Consider the following 25,483-nt stretch of genomic DNA (forward strand, 5'->3'; position numbering starts at 1 on the left):
CGAGACTACAACTCCCGGCGTGCCCCGCGAGAGCGACTCCCGCCCCCCCGTCGCACTACAGCTCCCGGCGTGCCCCGCGCGCGGCCCGGGCGGGAACTCGCCGCCCTCACGGCTCCGCGCCCGCCCCGCGCTGCCCGCCCGCTCCACACACGGCTCCAGCACAGCGCGCTCATCTGCACAGAAGTTTTTATTCGTTCAACAGTCACGGACTCAGCAAACCCAACGCGGGGCGAGGGGCACGCAGGCCCGGCCCACCCCTCCCGGCCTCAGCCCCGCGGCTGTGAGGAGCAAACCTTGGCGCCCAGCAGAGCGGTTGAAGAGCATCGTGGTACAGTACGTGAGAGAACGGGAGAAGCAGCAGGACGACGAGGGAGCGAGCTCGGGGCCGTCGTTTCCAGGCACACCTGCCTCACAGTGTTCTATTTACATAAATTACAGAAATTTTATATATAGTTTTCTCTGGAGCCCAATTAGACAAATAGCTACCTATATATAATATAAAAAATACAGAGATTTGATTCTTTTCTCGAAGGAAAATGTACATGTTCCAACTGTGAGCAGGAGGTAAACCTGGAGCCCCAGGCGTGGTGCTGCTGAGCTCACTCTGCACACAGCACAGCACCCAAAACGCAGCCCTGGAGAGCATTCAAGTAAAGATGAAGATGGGTTCCACCATTTCAGCAGTCCTGCAGCTTCCATCAGTAGCAATGCAAAGCCTGTGCCGTGGCAGCTGTGCTTCCTGTTCCAGAACCACCCCAGTATCCCGCCCTCTTTGCAGTGACCAGCTTTGGGGTCTTGTTGCTTTTTATCCTTGTAAATACTAACAGCAGTTCTTCGGGAAAAAAATATCTAGACACGGGGAAGGATCCTTCCCCCAGAAGCCTCTCGCTTCTTCGTCCATTTACAGCATGTTTTGGGGAACTCAGCCCAGCTCTGACAGGACTGTCCGCTGCAAGAGGAGCGCAGAAAGGCCAGGGCTAAACTTTGCTCTTGGCAAATTAGAGTCTTTAATAAGAGTAACATGTGCAAAAAAATTAAATAGATCAACCCAGGTTTCCAGAATTATTCTTGTCAGAATACTCACTTTCTACTTCTGTTCTTACCCAACCCAACGCTGAAATCTCAATTAAGTACCCGAGGTAAGAAGTGACATTTGGGAGAGATCACCACAAAGAAAAAAAACCCAAGAGGTGCAATCTGTTACCTCAGTGTCCTTCCTCCACCCAGATGCCTGCTTTAAAGACACGTATGCAGCAGCAAAAAGAAAAAAACGTGCAAGACATCCCATTTTCTTCATGAGGATAAAGCACTCTTTCTAGTTGTTTGAAGGAAGAATTGTTTCCTAACAGGTGGAGTGAGTGTTCAGCCTTCCGTCTGCAAGGAGGAATGGGACAATCAACTTCTCCCAGTTGCTTTCTGGCAAATTTGTGGTGGTCTTTTTGCCTGGGGCACATTATAGCTGGAAGCCTTCCATAGGGGCTTCAGACTGCTGGAAGATGAATTGCTGCTGGTTCTCATCTACCTGGGGAGCTAAAGCAGAGTCATCCTCTACTCCAAAGTAGTGCTCAATCAGGTCGAAGGCTTTCTGGTAGATCTCTTGGTTCTCGTGGCTCTGCAGGAACTCTATCTTATCCAAGCCTAGGAAAAGACAGAAGTGGAACGTGATGAAACAGGAGACCCTAACATTCAAGCTGTCCCAACCCATCCTCCACCCTTCCCCTATTTACTGCTTGTTTGTGTTACACGAGCATTTTGTGAGCAGCACTGACAGCTAAAGCTAACTATTCCCGTTTCTCCAGAGCTGCTTGTGGATTTTATCTATATCAGCAACCATTAATCTTTCCAATTGTAGGTTTAGCTAATGCAGTTAAGCAGGAAGTCTCCAGCAAAGAACTGCGAGCGCTGAACTGGTCAGTGAAATTTCAATCACTGGCTGTGAACAGTTCTGCAGCTGCAGGGAAGGAAGCAGGGCCGTCCCAGTAGCCTCCAGCAGAGGGGTAGCAACAGCTTTAGCTGTCCTAATTAAATCCACTGCTGAACAGAAAGAATCCAAGCACTGCGTACTCAGGAATTTCAAGAATTATTCTTACTGAAGGAACCAGGACACACAGTGTAACAGTCAGTGAGAGGGCAAGGAAAAAAAAAAAGAAAAAGCCACTGACAGCATACAGGGCATTTCAGACCAAAATAGGAACTGTTCCTCAAAGCATTAGGAACAGGACAAAACCACCAAATTAGGTCTCTCCAGGGAAAAGCTAAGTCCCTCTGGATTTCCATCATGCGTTTGCAGTGCACAGCTGGGGACAATTAGACAAATCAAAGATCCATGAAGTGGGTCTTACTCAGCTCAGCTTACATTGATTAATATTCCCAACAGTGTGAGCCACAATTATCAGGCTGGCCTCTAAGTCTAGGAAACCCGGATCACGGGTACAACAGTATTTGCTTCCTGACATTATCTTACGCTGTATCATAACATTCTAAAAAGACAGTGTGATCTATTATTGGAACAAACACCAGCTATTTGGAGCATACCCAACCGCTTAACTCATCAGAAAAGCAAACAAAGCTAGCAGACACCTTCCAATATATTCTGTTTTCAAAGTCAGTGGCACCAGAACCTACCGTAAGCCTCTTCTATCATGCTGCAGTACGGGTTGATGCCCGTCCCACTCTGGTTGGCCTCCTGCTCTCCAAGCCTCAGGATGTTCTCCAGGCCATTCAATGCCACCTGAACAATCTTGGAGTCCATGACAGTAAGGAGGTCACAAAGAGGCTTGATGCAACCCAGGTTGACCAGGTATCTAAAAGAAATGACCAGGAACACACATTTACCTTTCGGGATAGGAAGCACCACCATTGCTCAATTATAAAGAACAGGACAAGTGATTCAAGCTAAAATAAATTTCTTTAATGTAATTTTTATATTTTGCTGTTTTACAAGATTATTTATCTATTTATTATTATTATTATTATTATTATTTTTAATTCTGATTTTAAGGTAGATCCTCCAGCAGTCTGACATCCAGGTGATAATGAAATTATGAGCAGTGAGGATCTAATTGGTTTGGCATGCACTCTCCCTGGGGTTCCCCAAATTAGTTCCTCACTATTTCAGCAGTTCCTATGAAGGAAAGTGAAATGTCTGAATGTATGGTAGCTCTCAGAGCCACAGGGAGTACCTGATCTGCTCAGGAGTTCCTCCTGACGTTGCATTTGTGATAGCCCACGCCGCCTCCTTCCTTGTACGGAATTCTGCTTTCTGTAAGATTTCTATCAGCACAGGGAAGATGTTTGCATCTATGACTGCCTGAGGAGAGAGAACAGCAAGCAGTGTTTGAACGGGCAACATGGTTTCTAAAAAGGCTATTAAGCACCTGGAAGTAGAGGTTTCTTTCATTTCCAATTCAGAAAGTGCTTCCCGAGCCATTACCTTCAGCCATTCCTGCATTTCATCCCTCAGCCAAATCCCATTAACACAAGATAATCGAGTCGGGAACCAGCACACAGATGATCCCTATTACTGCATCAATACTGCAGGAATGCTTTCATCATTTATCTGCCTTTGTACATCGGTCATTAGAAGGATAATTAAAACTCAACAAGCTAAAGCCTTTCAAAGGGATACTTCTAATTGAGGATGGAGAAATTGGGGCTGTATTTCTTTTCCAGTGATCCAAACCAACAGACTCATGCCAGCCCAGCCCTGTAGGTACAATTAGCTTTTTTTTTTTTTAGCTCATTTGGCAGATGGACAGAAACAGCAAGTCTGCAATAATGTCAGAGTAAAGAATGCACAAGAAGCTGCCACAAAGCATCAGATAAGGGAAAAACCAAAGAGATCTCATTATTAATGCTGAATGGAATCTAGGATTATTATAAGTGACCTAGGGAAGACTCAATGCTGTACCTGTATTTGTGCTCTGTTTCCTGCTGTGATGTTAGATATGGTCCAGCAGGCTTCTTTCCTGATGGACTCCTTGGGACTACTTAATAAATGAAGGAGACAAGGCAGGGCTGAACAGTTCAGAATCACCTTTTCAGAAAGAAAGCAGGAGTTAGGCCACCTGTGTCAGGTATGGAGCTAAATACTTTGCTTTCACACAGTGGATATGATGTATGGGCACTGCCTTTCCCTCCCTAACCTTTTACAGAAGGGGGAAGGAAAGGCAGTATTGTGCAATAAAGAAATTATACTACTCCATCTCCTCTGCATCTCAAAACCACATTTTTCTTTGCACCAAAACTACGCCATTTAGAGGCAAGAAACCAAGATGAGTGTTCTGGTAAACCTTGGTTTTAAGAACTTGCTGCAGATACATAAGAGGGACATGCTGCCCAACTTCCACAACACCGTTATCAGGAGCGTCGTTCCCTTCCGCTGCATCTGCAACACCGTGCTGCCCCTCACCTGGGTCTGGATGTCATCTCCTGTCACGATGTTGCCGACCGCTCGCAATGCTGGAGAGGCCACTTTGTAGTCGTTGTGCCTGCAGGAGAGATGGCACAAGCATCAGAACAAACAGATCTGATCACATGCCTGGGTGCTGACAAGAGCCACTCTCCAGTCTCCCATCTGCATTATTTACTTTGGATTCCACCCCTAGCTCAAAACTAACTTACGATACAGGCAGTGTTATCCTTTACCTCCCAACTTATCTTCAGGATTATTACAGATCTCAATATTTACATTCCACTCCTGAACAAAGGCTGTGCTAGTTGGTGCAATACTCAGCCCTCTCTTTTTACAGTCTAGTCTAACTAGCAGCCTGAACCTCTGCTTGGTACATTCTTCCTAGTGAACAGCTGTGTCTTCTCTGAGGCCAACAACTGCAGCTCTCAACCCACTTCAGACCCTCTCAGGGAACTCCCCCAGCAGTCTGCTGAGGCTCCCAGGGCCCGGACCCCACACCCACAAGGCAGGGAACGCTCTGATGCATTATGATATGAACTCAGGCTCAGTCACCTGCTGGGCTGAGGCAGCAAGACAAGATACTTACATTAACAACTCGACCAGTCGCCGACACACCCCCGAGTCAATAACTGCTTGAATTTTCTCATTGGGGCCATCTGATAAATAGGAAAGAGCCCAGCACGCATCTGCCAGCAAGTCAGAGTCACTGTTGAATAATAGTCGGGACAACACTGGCAGGCAGGGAGATACCTACAACAGTGCCACCCCACACGTTAGTCACACTGTGCACCACCACCACGTTCACACACAAACACCACGCGGCTGTGCTGACTGGCAAGGTAACAACGTTGAACATCCACACTTCCCCTCCTGAATTCAGCAGCTTCTTTGGAGTGTGGACTCCTGATGAAGTGCTACTACGTGTGCTGCCGTTGAGAAGCTCCTCAGATTTCTTATCTAAGAGCACTGCTCTTCCAAACCCCCAAGCAGTTCAGCATTCAGAGCAGAAGCCATCATAAGTGCATTCACATTTACACACAATTTAATGTTTTCCCCTTCCCTGTAGGCTTCCCAGCTTTGATGAGCACACTTTCCATTGAAAGAAACAAAACAAAAGCACGCACTGATCTTAAATTATTTTAGTTCTACAAAAAAAAAAAAAAAGAAAGAAAGAAAGATGGATCTGAAGAGCCAGCAGAATCTTTTTAGTGCCACTGGAGCACCATGAAAGGGGAAAGCTGATACACAGTTACAGAGGCCTTATCTTGTAGCATCTTGGCATCTCAGAATTGAATTTCCAGTCACAATTTGAGCACAGTTGCAAACTGTGAGGGTTCATGACAAGAAGGGAAGCTCACAGTATCTGCTACTTGCATGGAAGATCGGGTTTGCCCCTCAGCTGATGGGCTGCCAACAGAGCCATGCATACAGGCTGGCAGAATATTAAACAGGCACTCAAACATCTGCTGAACAGCAAGATCAACCTCGGCAGGAAGAACCTCACCCTGCTCCCTCCCACAAGGTCTTGCAGAAGTCCAACGGCAAAAACAATTTAGACAAACATCTTAACTGGGTGCCTCCCCTTCCCATCTGCCAGCAAGGCACTGACTCTCACCTTATCAAATTCAGGTGGTGGACTCTTTCCTCTGCACAAGTTTGACAAGGCCCAAACAGCATTTCGTGTCATTGTCAACCTGGTGGACTTTGTAAGGAGCCTGAAGAGACAATTACCACGAATTATATCCTCAGTACAGAGCATAGGTCAGTGGAAATAAACAAAAGAAACAAAAGTAAAGAAAAAAAACCCTAACAACTGTAAGGAAGTCAATCCACTATTCCATTTGCCACACTGTTTGTCACCTGAGGCTCTCAATAAGCACAAAGAGAAGCGAAATACAACTGCTCCTAGAATAAACAGCTCGTTTCCTAAAGCTCAGTGACACAGGGCAGGAAGGCAAACGATGTTAGATAGGTTGCAGAAGGAAGTGGAAGACAATCGAATGCAGTTCCACACTCAAATTCAGCCCAGACACTCGCACCCCAAACTGTCAGATGGTTCTCAGTGACCAGCTGACACAAACTGCTGTCCCTCTATCTGCAGTGAAGGCAGCACATCCTGCGGGCTGAGAAAGGCTCAGGCAATTACTGCCAAAAAGGGACTGACAGAAGTTAGCAAACCAAATCATTTGTGACAAAGCATCATTTTGCCAAGAATGAGCGAAAACAAGCAATTATTTCCAGAGCAGTGAGAGTACGCTCTCAGCAGCCACATCTTCTGACTGTGGTGAGCATGTACCGCACCTGAGAGCTCAGTGATGTGCAGACCTGCTCCCTTTCCTCAGTGCTACAGAATTCCACTCAGACCAGCACGTGAAATCCACAGCACAAGCACAAAGAGCAGGCAGTTTGAGGGACACAGGGAAACAGCAAGCCCTGTGGCTTCAGAGAGGCAAGCACACTGCAGCAGCACCCACTTCAGATTCAGAGCAGTGTAAAGGTTTGTGAGAAGGCATGTTATCTACCAAGTCCCACTATTAATCATATACTTGTCTGAGCTGCCAGTTTATCATCTGGTATCAATAGTTTGATTCCCATCATCACATTTCTAGGGAATCCATTTGCCCAGCTCAAATATTGCTCTGCTGCAGTACAATGGGACTTCAAGAACTGTACTGGCAAGTATTCATGGCTACTCACATTAACAAGGGAGGAAGGATAGCGCAGTTAAGGACATAATCTCTACACACAGAGCTGTCTCCAGCAATGTTCCCCAATGCCCAGACAGCCTGAAAGGAAATAGCAACAGTTTTAGCATTCACACAGTTCCTGAACAGAGGAAGAAAAAGGTGGTATGCTAAGAAAGCACTTTCCTGGAACTCCAAGAAACAGGCTCTTCAGTGTGCGGGCTGCAGCCAGCTGCCAGACTAGTCACTCATTTTAAACACTGAGTTTCAGTCACGTGTGGTTCTTCCCCTAACCCCAAAGCAAGAAGTGAGCCTTACCTGCTCTTGAACATCCTCAAAGTCAGAGTTTAACAGCTCTATAAAGATAGGAACTGCCCCGGCCTCAATTACTATTTTTGTCTGTTGGGAAGTTCCTGATGCAATATTCGTCAGTGCCCATGCTGCCTCAAACTGAAAAAAGCAGAAATGAGAGGAGCGTGAACAAAGTAACCCAGACGTAGCAGGATATCTGCCATTAAGTTTCAGCATAAGCTCTTTTCTATTAAAAAAGTTAAGAAAGCATTCCCCAAATAAAACACCTCAGTACTCAAAGATTTTCTTGAGCAATTAGAAAACAAACATCTCTGCTAGATGCCTTCTCAGAGACCACAATTTCTCAAAGGATGAAAGCAAAGCTTTCACTTGCTAAATGTCACTCACATCACATTATTTTACTCATACGACCATTTTCTAGCATGAAGAGTGAAGATATACAGATAAATACATAAATACGCAGAATAAAAAGTTTTATCTATTCAGTGCAACCAGTTCCAGCACACCCTCATCCTGCTACTAGCAGAAAGATGCCTTGAGTTCAAGACCAGCTAAGCACCAAGGATCTACTTCTGCCACTTGCGTCTCAATTTGAGTGCAGGCTTTCATTCACTTCTTGCAGGGAACTTCCTTACACTACACGGCCTGGGCCACACAGCAGATAGAAAAAACGAAGGCAGCTATCAACTCTGAGATCCAACTCCATCTATGGAAGAACCTTTAACCCCTACAAGATAACTACAGTCATTACCAAACTGGAAGGACTCTCAGACAGCCATCTCGCCCGTCCCTCCGCCCCACAGTCAGCACCACTGAGGCCATTTCCAACAGTCGCTGCACCCGTGGCTAACAGCCTCCAACACCAGAGGGCTTTCCTTAAGCAACTGATTCCTGCACGTTTACTCCATGACTCCACGTAAGAAGCATCAGACACAGAAAAGCTACGTTTCCCTCTGCTGCAACTGGAATGCAACTTCTGCTTATTTTTGCCAGGATTCTTCCAAGAGCTGAATGTAGGCTAAACTATAACTCCCTTTTTTCTTCCTTCCCCTTTCAAGCATTAACAATAGCTTTACCATACATCACACAGTCTGCACATTTTGGGTTCCAGACATCACCCGTCCCCCACAGCACCCACAGGTTCCCACTGCTTAGCTGTCAGAGTTTAACAGCCTCCTTTACCTGTAGTGTGCAATTTTCACTTCTCTTCAGGAACTCAACAAATCTGTCCACCACTCCTTGAGTGTTTATCACTTCGTCTATTGGAGGATTCGGCTCTGAAATAGCAATGCAAGATCAAAACAGTATACAGGTCTCATACAGGTGAATAACAACCACGAGCTATTTGTTGACCTGACTGGTCTCAAGCTGTACTGAGCACAGTAGATCAGCTCACCAGAGGAGCTTTCAGTAAAATTCACCCAAACTTAATATTATAGCCTTCCTCAAACACAAGGCTTCTGTACAACACTGCAAGTACACAAACACTTAAATAAAAGGCTACGTCAGACCCCATGGTGGGGATGTTATCTTTACCTTTAGAAAGTAACTTCCTGAATTTCTGTGTGGTTGCTAGCTGTAGGTCAGGGTCATCTGAGAAAAGCATCTCTACCATCTCTCTTGTGATCACTCCCTCCTTAAAGGATGGAAAGGAAACAGAACAGCGGTTCCGTGTCACATTAAGCTCATTTCAGGTATCACAGTCAAGACAGCCTACCACAATTTTGTTCTTAGCTAGCAATCCAAAGATGTGCTATCTGAGATGAACGCACACTCTTTGCTTCCTGGCACATTTCTCCAGTCGGTTGTAGTAACATTTGCAACACACTCAACAGCAGGGAAACAACCAGGTGGAGGTTTGTCAGTTCTGTGCCGTCCACAGCACCAAGTCTGAAGGCATGACTGCAGCAGGGAAAGGCACCTTACCCCACACGTCGTGGAACTGACGTAGGAATCCATAAGGAGGCTATCAAACATGGATGCATCTTCATTGATTAATTCCACGTTTCTTCTTTTAAAGAGCTGACAGAGAACAGAGCACAAGAGTTATTAGAAAGCAGCGTTTCAGTGTTTGTTTAACAGTCTTCATAACTAGATCTTCCTGCTCCTCAAACGAGATACTGTCAGCTATGGACTAAGTGCAATCCAAACTAAAAAAAAAAAAAAAGTAGTCACTAATAACAGCTCTGCAGACTGAAGACTATCTTGGCACACAAACCCTGATAATAAAACATGCTAGGTCTCGCCCTCAGATATGCAAACACCCAAGTCAGTGAAACACTGGCATACGCAAGTGCAGAATTTGGCCTAACAAGTTGGGAAAAGCAGGGAGAGGGCAACTTGTAGGTGATGCAACCAGTCTGAGCCACATGCATCACCTGGGAATCACCTCTCACTTTCAGACTTCTAAGCCAAAAAAAAAAAAAAAAAGCAGGTCAGAGTCAAGAAATACATGCAGTCCATACTTCCACTTACTTGCCTTGCTTCTTGGAGCAAGAACCCCATTTACTAATTAACAAAACCAAAAATTAAAATTAAAACCAAGGATCTGTGAACAAACACCTTTAGTTCCCCAAAGACAAAGTGCTTGGAGAGCTCTTCACGTGATCACGTGCAGAAGAAAAGAGATCTCAGGACAGAAATAAACAGGACTGCCAACAAACCTTAACGCACAGATCCTTGAAGATCCCAGTCAGGCAGCAGCACAGCCTTGATGGCATTAAGGCTGCACACAAGCTGCTCAAGGTGAGAGTTACCTGCTGCTCCCGTTTCTGTTTGCGCAGCTGAATTCCTTCCTCTTCCCTCCTCCGACGCATTTCCTCAGGATTTAGGGCTTTGTTTTTGTAGCACTTCATTCGATAGTTATCCTTCGCAGGACTCGCCATGCTGTCTGTGAAGAGGAAAAAGAGGCCTCAGGTTTCTGGTCATTCTGCACTCCTCCACCCACGTGTCCCCTTCAAGCAGAGGAGCCGGCGCACACAGAGGGCGCGGGGCGGGCAGGTGAAGCGGCGCCTGCTCTTATCACGTAGTGCTGGAGTGAAAAGCTCTGCCTTGGAATGGGATCCTGACATCAGCTCCAGTGATGTGCCGTTATGACAAAAATATTGAGTTCACGGGAAGCAGAGCAGATTCACCGCTCTGAAGGGAACCTGGACCCAACTTCACAGCACTGAGGCACACCACCAGTACAAGAAGCTTCTACTCAAACAGCTTTGCTCTCCTCAGGAGGCACACAGCCAAGTTCCAGTTCTCAGCAGAACCCATTTCCCTCGTATCCTCGTGACATACCCACACCTGGACACCTTCCCCACACTCAGACAGCGACCACAGGCTGTTCTGGGCACAACCAGATTGTCACTCAGTAGCTGTACTAACTGCAGTGCTTTAGAGCAGGCTGTGAGAGCACCAACACACAAAAATACACACATGGCAGGAATCCAACAGGGTGCAGTAAATAGAGGTCTTTATCTTACAATTCCAGTTAAAAACATTGCAGAAAGATGAGCTGTACGTATCACAGGCCGCGTTTGTCCTGCCAGATTACTGCCAGTGTTCAGCACCTGACCTACTTCTGCTGCTCCGTATCTGCCTAAGGCAGAACTGCAGGCTTGACTCCTAGTGCACCTGCCTCCTGCTCAGGGAAGTGACTCCGCTGTTCGGCACAGTGAGAGCAACCGGCACCAACCCCGCAGACATCAGCTCCTCAGACATCAGCTCCTCAGCTCCATCCAGCTGCACTCCCCTGTTTTGACACAGAGCCTCCCAAACACTCCCTCTCTCCCATTCATAGAAAGGCTGTTTGACTTCGGTTCCACACCCTCCACAGGACAGGAAGGAAGCAATGATAATCCACAGCAAACTGCCAATTAACCCCGAGACCAAATTACTCCTCTCTGACAGTCAGCTGGACATGAGTATCTTCATTTTCTTCCACCTGTCCTCAGCTGCTGCAAGAAGTATCCTGGGAAAGTTTGTGGCCCTATCTCATTAATATCTCCTCCTCCAAATTTTAAGCACCCGAGCCACAGTGCTTACAGAAGGTCCAAGTCTGCCTTATCAGCTGTCCCCAGCCAGGCTGGAAGCCTCCCAAGATCAGCTTGGGAAGCTGTGGGCCTCACTGCCCAAGGGAGCACCCAGAGCCACGCTGGAGAAAGGCACACACCAGGCACAAACATCCAACCTTCACTGCTGCTCAGAGAAGAGGCAACTGGAAGAATTCCTACCTTAACATAAGAGGAAACACTTTCAGGAGGTTTTCAAGAACTAGAGACACTGAACCTCAAGGAAAAGACCCCTCTTTTCACAGTACTTGCTTTTTAGGAGAGCATTCCCTTCCCCGGGTAAAATACCAAGGACACTCCTGTGAAAAACAGTGGATAAAGAAAAAAGCCACCACAAATCAAGTTGCTCTGGTCATTCACACTGTAGCAAATGCACATAACAGCCGATAGCTTCATTTGGAAAAGACTGCAACATAATCCCCGATAAAGACAAATTTGCTAATTCCCTTTGGAAGGCAAGGTCTACAATTAAGAGGTAGTTTTTAAGAAAAGGAGGAGGAAAAAGTGGTGATTAAGCGGCTTAGCACGGCGCACGTGGTTACAGACAGGCCATATAAATAGCCTGATGCCAGGGGCAGCTCAGCTGCCCAGGACCTGCACAACCCGCACTGCAGGCGCAGCACAGCTGTGGGCTCAGAGCACCGCGTGCTGCACGGCCGACTTCCAGGTTTGGGTTTCAGGAGCGTCCAAAGCCGCCTTGAATGCATGCAAACCCAACGGCCTCCGCCAGCCCCAGGAGCCACCTCTGCACGCCAGCTCCACAGCCAGCACCCGCCAGCAGCACCGTTCTCCTGGGCTCTTGGTTCTCTTCATCTTGCACACATTTCTCTCTTCGGGTTCTTCCCATTGACTTTTGCCAGCCCACCATCTATCTCACTGCTCTGACAGCGTCAAAACAACAGTTTGTTACAATGCATTCCATTTCTATGGCAACTGAGGAGTGTCACAGATGCAAGACTGTGACTTTGCTGTGAGCTCAGCAGATGCTGTAGGCACCAGACTGTGCAGCAAGTGCAAACACACGAAACAAAACAGACAGCAGCACACCAAGCGCTACAAATTCTTCACTTGTAGTATTTGGGCACCAAATATCCGTGCATCCACACCTGCAGTCAGGCTTCTGCAGCACTAACTATTGACTCAAGCCCTCCCCGTGTGAATGCCCACAAAGCGATGCCACCGAATCACACTGGCGGAATAATCAGGATTTTCTGATTAGGAAAAGCAATCATCCGCTCGTTTCTGTGTGACAGACAATTGTCAAGCCACATACTTCCACTTTGTGATGTAATATACAGAGTGTTGCTCCGAGAAATCTTTCCTTTTACAGAAAAGCTTCTGGTGAAGGTGGCTGTGGAAGCCCACTTAAGGTATGTTTCTGTTAGCTGCATTTAGGCAGCCAATCAAACCAGTACGATTACACTGCACCTCTCCTAGGGAAGGTTTTTCTCTAAGAGCCAACAAAGCCCTGCCTTAAATCCAGATAGTATCACCCACACCCTGAATTACAGAACTGTTCTGATGCCGTTCCAGGCAGAGGTCCTGGCTGTGCTGTACCTGCAGCAGCTCAGCACAAAGCCGCTCCTCCCACAGCACCGGGGCTGCAGCCCCAGCAGAGCGACCTGCACAGCCCACAGCTGCCCTTTCACCTGGGGCTGCACCATGCAGGCTGCGCTCCGAACTCCTCTGCAGAGCCTGCAGCTGCTCACTGCTCAGCACTCACCCACCCGAGCATCGTCCCCTCACGGAAGCACAATTCCCAGCCCCAGAACTGCGCAGGCAACAAGCTGAGCTCAACCCTGCCTGAGCAACAGCACTGCTGGACAAGGGCTGCAGCCAACAAGTTCTGCAATGCTAAGGCCTCTGGGATCAAATCATTGATAAAAACCAGCACGCTTAAATCAAAGCCAGGCTTTAATCGAGATAATTCATACCGGGAACGATTTCAAGTGTTTTGTGAGCTGAGAATTCCCTCACAGAAATTCCTCCTTACCACATACTGCGCGATGAGAACGTGCTTACCACCCGAGTGAGAGGAGGAAAAGCAGGGCGGGAGTTGGAGCAAGGGCCAGCAGAGCACTCAGACCGTAAGCACCTGTGTGGAAGCCAACACCAACTACAGCATTCAGCCATAAAGCAAATCCAGGGGCTCTGCTGCCCCACCAACATTCTAACAGCTTCCTAGCATTACTGAATCAGAAACCCAACCTCACTTCTTTGCAGATGACCTTCCTCCCACCTCCCTGCACTACAGAAAGCATTCGCTTCAAAGAGTTTTTCAGCTGCTGATTAAAGCTCCCAGCTGAGTCACTGCAGGAACTCGCATGCCTAAATCAGGACTGGTGCTGCTGAGTCAGACCGAAGGGGCAGAACAGAAACAGTTACACCGAGATTGGACCTGGCTTTTTTTTTTTTTTTTTTTTTTTTTTTTAAAAGCCAAAACACCCTTAATGAGGATAATCTTCCTCAGGTACCCATGTCAGCTTCTGGTTCATGTGCTCACCTGCTGCAGTTGCTGAAGTTTAAGAAGCAACAGACAAAAGTTGTTCAGAACCTCAGATTTAATGCACTTTACATCAGGTTTTTCTTTAGCTGGTTCTTAAAGCAATGTTGAAGCAGTTGTTTTACAGCATAGCATAAAGGTTCTGCAGAACAGCAGCTACAGACCCAGCACCTGACCAGGGGATTCCCTTCCAAGCTGTGTCCACAGCATCTTCATGATTTCAGCTGGCAACGCAGAAAGTGAAGCCTAAATAATCTGTGCTCCCTGAATACAAGTTAAATGAAGTTAGCAGTAAATACGTACAGATAGTTGAACTGCCTGCACCCTCTGCACAAGGTCAGCTCCCAATTGCCGCCAGACATCAGCCAAGAACACAAACTTGTTCTTGGGAGTTCGTTGTTTTGTCTCCCTAAATTTGATAGTTTTGCAGTGAAAAGGACACCGGGGAAAACCCACAAAACTGCTTAGGAGAGGACGGAAAAGGAAGCTGAGAAGTTCTGCTTGCAGGAAGACAGGCAGTTCTGTAATCAGTGCCATCAAACAAGCAGCAATGCGAGGCCGTTCCCCCGGCCATGTCAGAGCTGCAGGAACAGCCCCCGGAGCAGCCTGCCCCGAGTTCTGTCCCACCGCACGTCCTCCCGTGTTTCTTACACTCAGCAGCACCCTTTCAGACAGTCCCAAACACAGCGTGCAGCCAAGGCCAGGCACTCCGTGTGCAGCACAGCCTGTGCCAACCAAACGTTTATGTGCACAGCTCGTGGCTGCCCGGCTCATCCCACTGCTTTGGCCACCGGAGCAGCGATTCCAGCACGACTGGAATGCACAGAGCCCAGCGGCTGCGGGGGGAGGGAGTGGGAATCCTTTGGGGAAGGACTGGGGCTGCGGCACCTCTGACTTTCACCAGGCTGAGCCCAACAGCCTTTCAGCTCTGAGCCCGGCTGTGTGAGACCCACTTATGTTTCAGCCCCATCTCCTCCTCTTGTCCCCACAGTCCTGAAGCCGGGGTTTGGCAACTTTAGGCCCTCTCTGCACATCCCAGGGCCTTCAGCTGCCTTAGGAGCACACCGATGATGTGTGAGGGATAACAGCCTCCTGTCAGAGGGCAGAGAGCCCTCTGTGACACTCCTCGCAACGAGGATTAACTCTTTGAGTCACCTCAAACCCGAGGCTGCAGCGTTACAGAGTCCTAAGGCCATTCGAAGCAGCCAAACTCAGCGACATCCCAGGAGCTGAGCCGGCCCAGCAGAGCTCTGCTGCAGCAGCACCCAGCACTGAGCTCCATCAGCATTTCTCCAGAGCCCACGAGCAGCACAGAGCAGAAGCACAGCGCTGAAGAAGGGACGCTTCAGCTCTGACACCGACCACCGTTAACAGCGCAGCTCCCCTTCACAAAGTTCATGTTTGCTCGCCTCAACTCGAGCAAATAAAGCAAAGCAGCCAAATAACCAACGGGATCCACCGGCTGCGCGGCTCCGTTCAGCACAGCGCAGCAACAACACGCGGCTGTGCGAGCGCACGGCAACGGGAGGAGCCCCGCTGCTGGGGCCGTTCGCCGGGAACACCGAGAACTCCAACTTCGTTCGTCTTCAAAGCGAGCGGCGTTACACCGATAAAGAGAACGGCGTTAAGCGATCGCCGTCAGAAAGGCCGGCGGGACGGGACGGGACGGAGCCTTCAGAGCCGCCGCAGCGCCCACAGCCGCGCCCCGCCGGGAGATCCCGAACAACGCCGAGCCGCCAACGGCCCGCCGAGAGACGGGAGCGGCGGCACCGCGCTCGGCACCGCACCGCGCCGCCTCGACCTCCGAGCGCGCGGAACGCGAACGGCTCCAGAGCCGCAAACCGGCAGCGGCGGCCGCGCCCAACGGCTCCACGCGGAGGCACGGCGCGCACCGCCGCCGCCCCGCAGCGCCGAGAGCGGCCCGCGGCCCCGCGGAGCTCCAGCAGCGGCCACCGCCTCCGACCCCGACGGCCGCGCTCGCGGCTGCCGCCCCCCGGCCCGCCGCCCCGGGATGACTCAGTGCGCGGCCCCGAGGCGGGAGCGGCCGGCACCGCCCGCGTGCGGACGGCTCGGCCCCGGCTGGACGGCACCGCGGCTCCGAGGGCGCGGCCCGGCCCCGCCGCCCTCACCCATCGCGGATCCCCGGGCGGACGCTCCTCCGGCGGCGGCTCCGAGCGGCGGCGGCCACAATATGGCGGCGGGAGCAGGAGGGCGGGGAGCGGGCGGCCGACGGCGGCCGAGAGGAACCGTGCGGCGCCAAACGCGGAGGCCACGCCCCCTTCTGGCGGGGGCGGAGCGATGCGAGGGGGCGTGGCCGAACCTCGCTGCCCGCGTGCGGATCTTCGTCGCCGTCCCCTCCCGACCCCTCCTCTCCCGTTTCCTCAGCCCCAACCGCAGCTCACAGCCCCTTCCCCATCTCCGGAGCCGTTCCCCGCTCCCTGCTCCCCGTTCCCCGGTCGCCCTCGCGGCCGCGCTGAGCCGGGAACGGGCGGCCCCGGGACCCCAGGGCAGCCGTTGGGGGCGAACAGCCGCACCGCCACGCGCGGCTCGGTGACACAGAGAGGACAGCAGGCGCGGAAACGCTGTAGGATGTCCTTTCTTTACAAAGTGCATAAAGGATCCGCATCCCTCGCTGCTCCCGGGCCGCGTGGCGTGGCGGCATCAGGTGCTGCGTGGCCGGCAGTTCCCTCCCATGGCAATGAAGACATCAATGGGGACGTGGGGCAGCGTCAGGCAGTGGTTCGCGGGGCATCGCCGCAGCTGTCTGCAGGGAGAGCGGGGTGAGCGCAGGGGCAGCGCAGCACAGCACAGCGTGTGGCACCAGGGGAGCCCCGCAGGACCCTCACCTGCCCGCAGTCCGTGCGGCGCCCACCCGCTGCTGAGTCTCCAACGCTGTGGCTGCGCTGCGACAGTCGCCTGCCTCGATGGGGAACCTCCGGGCCCGCGGCGCTTCCTGGGAGCTCATGTCCGGGCCCGGCTGTCTGCGCGGGGGGAAGCGGCTGTGAGCGAGGGGAGCCGCAGCGCGAGGCCCGGCTGCGTTCCCGGCACCGCACGCTCGGCCCGCGGCTCGCTGCGGCCGTGCCTCGCCCTCCCGAGGCGAAGGAGCCCGGCCCGGCTGGGCTGCAGGCGCTGGAGCTGCCGAACGCGCTCAGCTCAGATGTGAGGCTGCAGCGGGAGGGAAGGAGCGCAGCCCGGCGCAGAGCTCGTGGCGCGGCCCTGGGCTCCCCTCCCTGCTGCAGCGGAGCGTTCTCTGACCGCCGGCTCTGAAAGCCTTTCTGCCCGATCCGCCCTGAAGAAAGTTGGGAGAACAACACGTGGGGCCCCCGGCAGCCCCCGCCCCGCGTTCCTCCACCCCGTGAGCCCCCTACTCACGGCGCCCGCTGAGCTCAGCACAGCCCGATCCCCCCTGCCTGGCAGAGCGGTCGCCCACCTCAGTGCACATCTGTCATCTGGGATTCACGCAGCATCAGCTGCATCACAATAGCACGCCCAGGCTACAGGTGCCTCAATGCCCCTTCCCACCAGGGCATGAGCAGGGCCTGGTGGCCCTACGCATGCCAAGAGGGCACGGGGATCCCCTGGCCACTGCGATGCTGTTGTCGAGTTGCTGGGGGTAGACCTGAGATTGAACGGCCCCGGTGTGCGAGAGAACATGGAGGAGTTTTTGCTTGCCAGCGGCTACCAGCTTGGCAAAACCATTGGGGAGGGAGCTTACTCCAAAGTGAAGGAGGCCTTTTCCCATAAGCACCAGAAGAAAGTAGCGATTAAAATAATTGATAAGAGTGCAAGTCCGGAAGGTAAGAATAGCCCCAAAGAGCTTCCAGGCTGAGGCACCATCCCTCCTTGGAAGCTTTTCATTCCTGCCAGAAAATGAGTTTCCCAAACTTTCCACCTAAGAGCAGACAGGGAAGGTGGGTGTTGAGGGCAGCGCAGAGCAGCCGGGGGGCCACAGCCCGGGGGGGGGTTTAACCGGCTCCTCCAGCTGCAGAGATGGCCAAAAGCAGCAGAGCTCAGATCCCCTCCAGATAAGGGTCCTGTGAGGAGCCAGGCACCCACAGCACAACCTCCCCTCCTGCCCACCCTGTGGCTGCAGCCAGGCCAGGTGCCGGGGCCCAGCGGCTCAGGAACCGAGAGTGAATTTTCCTCCTCTTGGCAGAGTTCATTCAGAAATTCCTGCCGCGGGAGCTGCAGATCATCGAGCGCTTGGACCACAAGAACATCATCCACGTGTACGAGGTGCTGGAGTCTGCAGAGGGGAAGATCTACCTGGTGATGGAGCTGGCCGAGGACGGGGACATCTTCGACTACGTGGCACACGAGGGTCCCCTGCCTGAGCACCGCGCCAAGGCGATCTTCCGCCAGCTGGTCGAGGCCATCCAGTACTGCCACAGCTGCGGGGTGGCTCACCGCGACCTCAAGTGCGAGAACGCGCTGCTGCAGGGCCAGACCGTGAAGCTGACGGACTTCAGCTTCGCCAAGCAGCTCCCTGCAGGCAGCCGGGAGCTGAGCCGCACCTTCTGCGGCAGCATGGCCTACGCGGCGCCCGAAGTGCTGCAGGGGGTGCCTCACGACAGCCGCAAGGTCGACATCTGGAGCTTGGGCGTCATCCTCTACGTCCTGCTGTGCGCCCACCTGCCCTTCGACGACACCAACATCCCGCAGATGATGTGCCAGCAGCAGAAAGGCGTCTCCCTGCCCAGGCACCTGGGGGTCTCCAGGTCGTGCCAGGACCTCCTGAAAAGGCTCCTGGAACCAGACATGGTCCTGCGGCCCTCGGTGGAGCGGCTCAGCAGGCACCCCTGGCTGGCCAGACCCTGAGAAGCGCTCACCCCGCCCCCCCCACGGGGAGGGATTGCTTCTAGGATGCCAATAAACTCGGATGTCAGTGTTTCCCACTAATTCAGCCACACGAGTGCTGCCAGAGACGAGGTCTGTTTCACACTCGGCCATTTTTACCTGCTCCCTCACAGCCCCTGGCCTTCAGCAGCAGGGAACAGAGCAGACCAAGCAGATTCACCCCCATGTCCTCATCCCCATCCCCCTCCCCACTGAGTAAACTTCCCTTGAGGTGAGGGGGAGGAAAGCAAAAAGAAATTTAAAGCAGTTGATCCTCTTGAGGCAGCTGTCCCCAGCCCACAACAGGCAAAAGAAATGAGGACGCAGGTGGTGACTGCTGAATTCTTTTAATTGCTGTTAACTGCAAGTCTGTAAAAGGTTTGGAGAAAGTCATTGTTACAAAACTACCAGCTGTTAGAATTGTTCCTGGTTTTTCACCCCAGCTAGAAAAGGCTCAGGGAGATGCGGAATAGTTTCAAACAGAGAATATTGCACAGACAACCAAATGGTTAATTTGACTAAAGAAAAAAGAGAGACACAAGAGCAGCGCAGCCCCAGAGCTCTGGATCCAGCCTGACTCACAGACCTGAGGGAGCACAGCCCTGAGCGCCCTGCCCCACAGCAGCCCCACAGCAGGAACCGCCCCACCGCTGTCCGGCGTTTGCTCACAACAGGTTTTTCTGCCTCAGCCAAACGCAGCCCACGACAGGGTGAGGCTGTGCAGGTTGCAGAGGCTCTGCTGCGCCTGCCGGACGCTCAGCGGGAGCTGAGCTGCAGTTCAGTCCCTGGTCCTCATGGGTTCTGCAGCACAGACAAGCTCTCATGTAAGGGCCTCAAGTCAGTGCTGCCACCAACCCACACGCATAGGCGGCCGCGTCTGAATGTCCCCGAATGTGGGGGGGAGAAATATCTAAGAGCACCTACACTAACGCAATTCAGAAACGAGGAAACCCACAGCTCAAATGAAGCAGCCGAGGAAGGGGCAGAAGAACAAAGGTAGCACGTATGAAACCACCTCCCAAAAGGCCAAGCACAGCTCCGCCCCTTTAGGGTAACCTCCTTCACGACATCCACTGAGGAGCATCTCCTGACATTAAGAGTGAACTGCCCTGCAAAGGGGCGGTGGGGCTGAAGGAAGGATTGCAAGCAGTCGCAGGGGCTCAAGTGAAGGAAACCAAATGAGCAGAGGGCGGCCCATGGCCCCGGGGTAGACAAAGAGGTGGGCTGCAGCTCTGCAAAGGGCACGGCTGCAGCACGGTGCTGCTCCAGGCTGACCCAAAGCACCGCCCACCCAGGAAGGGCTCAGGAAAGAGCAAGCCACAAGCACTCCGCTTGGAGAATTTAATACAAGTACACAAAATGCAGTAAAGAAAGGCAGTGCAGCTGTTCTAGCTGCAAAGAGGACAACATCAAGCCTTGGCTCTTAGAGGAGCCATTGCTCTTGCTGCAGGAGACAGGAGTTTCCATTAGAAGAAGCTTCCAAGACAAAAAGCCAGGCAGAAGCTAAGGGTTTGGCAGGGAGTTTAGCTCCTTCCAGCGCGGCCCAGCTTCAGGCCAAAGCCAAAAGCCAACTGCTTTCCTTTGCAGCCGTGAGTGTGACAGCAGACGGGACTTCTGCTGCAGCACCTCCAGCCCCAGCCGCTCCCCACAATGGGGGCAATGGGCCAGCAGCTCAGAGAGCGAGCAGGAGCAGCACCTGGGAACCTCTGAGCTGCTGCACACAGATTAAACACACACACACAATCACCCAACGGGCAGACTGACAGCACTGAGCAATCCTGCCAGCTGCCCAAGTGCCCACTCAGCCCCTCACTGCATTGCATCTGCCTCCACCTGACACTTTTGGGGCTGTCAGTTTTGGCCTCGCCACTCTCTCGGACCTCCTGAGAAGATGAGCTTCCCAGCAGCTTAAGTGTACGAGCAAATTCCCACTTCTTCCCCCCTCCTCCGAGTCTGAAGGGGTCGTTTGAGTTGCCCACAGGATTTAGCAGGAGTAAAACTCCTTCAGTCAGGAGCTGCAATCCCCAGCACAGTTACACACAAAGGAATAGCCGGTCCGTGATTTAATTCACATTCGATGGTGGAAATGAGCCTGTGATAAGCTGGAAGCTGTTGCTTTATTCCCAGTCTTCCCACTCTTCATCTTCCAGCTGCAAACAAGAATAACATCCCTCAATTGTTTCTGCAACTCAGCAGCCATCTGCTCCTGCCCAGGGCACCTGACTCTGACACAACCACCAGCTCCATGTCCAGACAACAGGAATCTGTTTGCTGAGCTCTCCCTGGGGAACGCTTCTCCCTGAGCACATCTGGAAGCCACCCTCTGCTCCAGCTAATCCTGATCCCCACATCCCTGCAGAGCTGATGAAATGTTGGTGCTCTCTGGGAGCAGAGCTCTCACCCATCTGAGTGATTGCCACCCCCAACTCACCTCCCCAGACACCTCCACCTTCGACAACGCCAGCTGCACCTCCTCTTCAGTCATATCCAAATCAAACTCCTTTTCCCAGTCCTCGCTGATATCAGTGCTGGAACCTGGAACCACAAACACCACAGCTGAGCCACCCGGCCTGCACTGGCACTCTGGCCAAAGCAAAAGCTGCTCTGCTCAGCAGACACTTTTGATTTCTTTTCTCCTCCCTCCATTATCACAAAAGCAAAGAACCTGGGCTTGGCTTTTGATACGTTCTAGACAGCAATTCAGGGAACAACGGGCCAGGACAGAGATCTGCACAGCAGAAAATCTCTCCACAGGTCAATTAGGACTGTTACCTCGTCGTAATGTTTTGTCAAAACGCCCAACTGACCCCATTTTATCTGCATGACCAGCATCAGAGCTCTAAGCCCAAGATTCCACAGCTTTCTATTCCGACTCTGAGCCCTTTCCTCAAAAGCTGCCACACAGCAGTTTCCAGGCCTAGTGCTAATCCACACCCACCTTTCTTGCCGTTGTTGGAAGGGGTGGACTTCCCACTGTCAGAGTTCAGCTCAAAGATCCGTAGATCTGTTGGTCCTTCCTCTTTCAGAGTCTCTGTCCTGCCTTGGGCTTTGCTCTCCACCTCTTTGGGCCCACTCACAGCCGGTCGCTCTGCGCACGCTGCTGGCTCCTGGGCAGGCGCAGAGGGACGCCCCGGTTCGGGGGACTTTGGCACCGGGTTCTGCTCCTCTGAGGTGGCCTCCAGCAGCCTCTGGGAGAGCACTCTGTCCCCAGATGGCTGCACTCCAGTCTGTAGCTGCACAGCAGGCACAGAGGCAGGGTTTGCAATCTGAGTCACGAGGGAAACGCTCTCACTGCTCTCAGAGGGACTCCCCTCTGCTGGGGCCAGCTCAGGAGGGAGGATGGCCCAGCTTTCCTCCGAGGGTCCCTTGTGAACAGAGGGGTGGCTTCCCTCCAGGGCTGCAGGAGCAGATGCTTTCTCCGCTGCTTGTGGAAATTTCACGTTTGCACAAGGCAGGGGTGACATCCCCAAGAACTCCTCTGTAAGAAGGCAGGAGAGAAGCAAGAGATGTTTCAGCAAGTGCAGCAGCAACTGACAGCACAGCAGTTTTGGATAAGACTGAGCCAGGAGCTGAACTGGTGGGAGCAAGGAGGAGCCGCCACCTTCTCTAACACAGATTGCTGACATCTGCACAAGGCTGCCCACAGAATCCCCCCTCCACCATCTAACCCACCTTCATCCTCTTCCCAGCCTGGCTCCTCTTGGTGAATGCTCTGCTCTGCGCGCTGCTTCAGAGCCTCCCTCCGGACTTCATCCTGCAGGGAACTCAGCATCAGCAGCTGCTCACGTCCTGGACCTTTCTTCCCCCAGGAACATCAGCAACATCAGGGACACAGAAGGCAGCCAAGCCCTGCTCTTCCAGGAACAAACCTTCTACCTCTTCAGTCTGCCCTAGTGAGCGCCCTGGCTGGAGTGCCACCCCCACCTGCCAACCTACCTGCTCCAGGCGATGCACTTTATAGAAGTAGCGTTGCCAGAACTCCAGATGGGAGACAGCTGCAGGGACCTGGAAACAGCACAGGAAGGGGAAGGTCACGAGCCTTACAAGAAGCACTGTAACCTGCACAAGGCACCAGCCTTGCCAGGCACACAGAGCTGGGACAAAGCGCGAGCTTCACACCAACAGATGCTCAGACACACATCAGACAGCTACAGAAGAACTTCTGATCCAGGACCACGAAAAACAAGTAGGGGCAGAATACGACGTGCAACCACAATCCGTTCTGCCACCAACTCCTCAGGGCTCAGGTGGGAATCATGACCAGATCAGAACCTTCCTGCTACAGTAATAAAGGCCACTACCATTTTGGTGTAGAGAGCCCGGATGGAAGGGCTGGTTGCCAGCAGTTCTGCGATCTCCCCTTTCTTCTCTTCTAGGCTAAATTGGGAGAGCCAGGCTTCAAGAAGCTCAGCAGGGCCTGCACAGGACAAGAAGAGAGATAACAATCTTTGGCATAAACAAGGCACAAAGTTTCAGGAAGTTTCTTTGGGAAGATGCTCCAGACGAGACGAGGTGAGCAACGGTCGGGCAAAGAAAGGCAGGAATACAACAAGACATGCAGCCCTGAGATGAGCACACCTCCTTCATGTGGCAGCAAACCCCACACAAGTGGGAGGGGATTCACAAGCAGCGTGCAGTCAAAGCAGAGAAACCAGGGAAGGGAGGAAAAGCATTTTCAAGCCAAAAGCAGTCAAGGCCTAAAGGGCTGCACGCACTTCCACCTGCCATACACTCCCAGAGGAAAGGAGCAGCGCTGCTGCTCACAGCTGTGTGACAGGTCCCAGCCTCAGGGGGGACTGAGACTCCAATCTCCGTGCCCACCTTGTAGGATAGCACCAGTTGCAGAAGCTGTTTAAACCAATCCAGAAAACTCAATCTAAGCTAGTCCTCAAGGCAAAAGATAGGCCAGCTTCCTACCACAGGTGACCTTGCCTACACTCAGTCAGCAGACCCACTGCTGAAAGGTTCTGCACAGTTCAGGATGGCCCACAGACCCCACACCAGCCCAGCTTTTTTCAGCAGAGCAGCCAGGGCTCCGTACCGTCAGGTTCGTTGCAGTAGGTGGCTGGGTCTGACTGCAGGCTGTAGAGGCGAGCCTGGAGGAGAGCACATATGTGGAGGAGCCATCAGTGGAGGAGTAGTGCAGGACAGGCAAGGACAGGCTTAGGGATCAGCGCTGAGGGGAAGCTGAGAGCTGGGGCACTCACCTTCGCGCTGTCATAGGGCTCTGTGGTACCCGTGGGTGTTGCCATCAACGTTATGACATCGCAGTCGATGGTCTTGTCTGGTGAAGGAGCGAAAGTGTCTGAGATGACACCCAGGAAGTCAGAGATCCCCTTTCTCACCTTTTCAGTTGCACCAGAAGCTTCTGTCCTCTTGAAGAAAAACAGTGACACAGCGTAAGGAACAGTGCCTGAAGCAGGATTTCTCTCCCTCCAAAAACTGAGATGACTTGTGGCCAGGGCTGGGCAAAGGGTGTGCTGGCAGTCACTGTCCCCACGTGGTGGTGGGGCAGGCTGTCCTTTACAGTGGGTTTCTTGGAAACAGAGCCTGGGCTTTGAGGGGAAAGGGAGCTGGGCTCAGAGACTGGCGCAGAAACAGCCATGCAAAGCTGACAGCTTGTGCAAAAGTCTGATGTCACATCATGGTGATGCTGCCAGTAACCTGCCTGCACAGCACATGGGCAGCAAGAAAGCACTGGTAAGCTTCCCCCACTGATCCCCAAAGCTTCTTCATCATTACAGTGAGAAAATCCCACTCAGCACTGAATCTACAAGGGGAGAATTGTGTCCTCAGGGGCAGGAGGGATATGCCAGTTGCAGGTATGTCTTATTCACCCTATTCTGCTGTCTACAGCAGGAACTCAGCACTCTGCTCCGATACTCACTGCCAGTTTGTCCTTGACCACGCTGGCCGTAGCAGCGATCGTGCAGGCTGTATCATGCTGCACAACTTGAGTGAACTCAGCCAGGTCCCGCTTCATGAATTCTAAAGCTTCTGTGGACTGTAGGGAGACAACAAACAGACTGCCTAATCTTTTGGTCTCTAGCAAAACTCTGGTAGCTCTGGGAACACCTCAAACTCACAGGAACGAATTGCAAGGTGCCTCTACCCCGACCCGTGCAAGGGGTAAAACTGCAGTAATCAGAATAACAATGGGAAACAACCATACACAAAACACGTCAGAGTACTTTTTAAGTTAAAAACTAAAAAACAAAAAACAGGAAAAGAAAAACAGGTGTGGAAAAGCCTCACAACGAGTCCTGTATAATTAACATAAGCAGCACCGTCACACATCAGGACGCGATGCTGCGGGCACTGACCCGCCCGGCTCCGGGAGCTGCCGATCTCGGCTCCTCCACCTCCCCCGCCGCCACCCCGCGCTCCCAGCCGTTCCCCGAGGCCCGGAGGCCGCTTTACCTTCTCCTTGACGGCCTGATAACTCTGCTGCAGCCAGCTCCGCCACCAGCCCGCGTCTTCCCTGCCAGAGCACACGCACATCAGCCGGCCCGACCCCAAGCCCCGCTGCTCCCGGCCCACCGGCGCCGTCCGCCCCGCCGCCCCCAAGGCCCGACCCCGCCCGGCCGCTCCGCCGTAACGCCGCGCTCACCCTTCCGCCATCTTGGCGGCGTGACGTCACCAATATTTATCGACCCCTCACCTTTCAGTCCCG

General features: G+C 52.4%; 4 protein-coding genes across 4 annotated transcripts; 1 reads left to right on the plus strand and 3 right to left on the minus strand.

Annotated features, from left to right (window-relative positions):
- Positions 1-169: 169 nt before the first annotated feature.
- KPNA6 (karyopherin subunit alpha 6) lies at positions 170-16,237 on the minus strand. Its single transcript, XM_085208853.1, has 14 exons — positions 16,104-16,237; positions 10,167-10,300; positions 9,337-9,432; positions 8,947-9,046; positions 8,593-8,687; positions 7,417-7,548; positions 7,112-7,200; positions 6,030-6,129; positions 5,001-5,164; positions 4,412-4,490; positions 3,911-4,036; positions 3,183-3,310; positions 2,626-2,804; positions 170-1,638 (listed from the first exon to the last, which is right to left on the minus strand). The coding sequence occupies exons 1-14, from the start codon at positions 16,105-16,107 to the stop codon at positions 1,454-1,456; spliced, it is 1,611 nt and encodes a 536-aa protein (XP_085064979.1). The 5' UTR covers positions 16,108-16,237; the 3' UTR covers positions 170-1,453.
- Positions 16,238-16,285: 48 nt separating this feature from the next.
- TSSK3 (testis specific serine kinase 3) lies at positions 16,286-20,854 on the plus strand. The gene is made up of 2 exons (XM_010723473.4): positions 16,286-17,771; positions 18,131-20,854. Exons 1-2 carry the CDS (start codon positions 17,627-17,629, stop codon positions 18,790-18,792), a joined length of 807 nt encoding a protein of 268 aa, XP_010721775.1. The 5' UTR covers positions 16,286-17,626; the 3' UTR covers positions 18,793-20,854.
- Positions 16,562-16,956, minus strand: FAM229A (family with sequence similarity 229 member A). The gene is made up of 2 exons (XM_085208893.1): positions 16,821-16,956; positions 16,562-16,738 (listed from the first exon to the last, which is right to left on the minus strand). The coding sequence occupies exons 1-2, from the start codon at positions 16,937-16,939 to the stop codon at positions 16,636-16,638; spliced, it is 222 nt and encodes a 73-aa protein (XP_085065019.1). The 5' UTR covers positions 16,940-16,956; the 3' UTR covers positions 16,562-16,635.
- Positions 19,142-25,482, minus strand: BSDC1 (BSD domain containing 1). Its single transcript, XM_003212603.4, has 11 exons — positions 25,421-25,482; positions 25,231-25,291; positions 24,698-24,814; positions 24,018-24,185; positions 23,852-23,906; positions 23,112-23,227; positions 22,747-22,815; positions 22,483-22,564; positions 21,749-22,288; positions 21,242-21,345; positions 19,142-20,960 (listed from the first exon to the last, which is right to left on the minus strand). Exons 1-11 carry the CDS (start codon positions 25,429-25,431, stop codon positions 20,928-20,930), a joined length of 1,356 nt encoding a protein of 451 aa, XP_003212651.4. The 5' UTR covers positions 25,432-25,482; the 3' UTR covers positions 19,142-20,927.
- Position 25,483: the final 1 nt, after the last annotated feature.

This window comes from Meleagris gallopavo, chromosome 25 (genome assembly GCF_905368555.1).
Source record: "Meleagris gallopavo chromosome 25, MGAL_WU_HG_1.1, whole genome shotgun sequence".
NCBI classification, from domain to species: domain Eukaryota; kingdom Metazoa; phylum Chordata; class Aves; order Galliformes; family Phasianidae; genus Meleagris; species Meleagris gallopavo.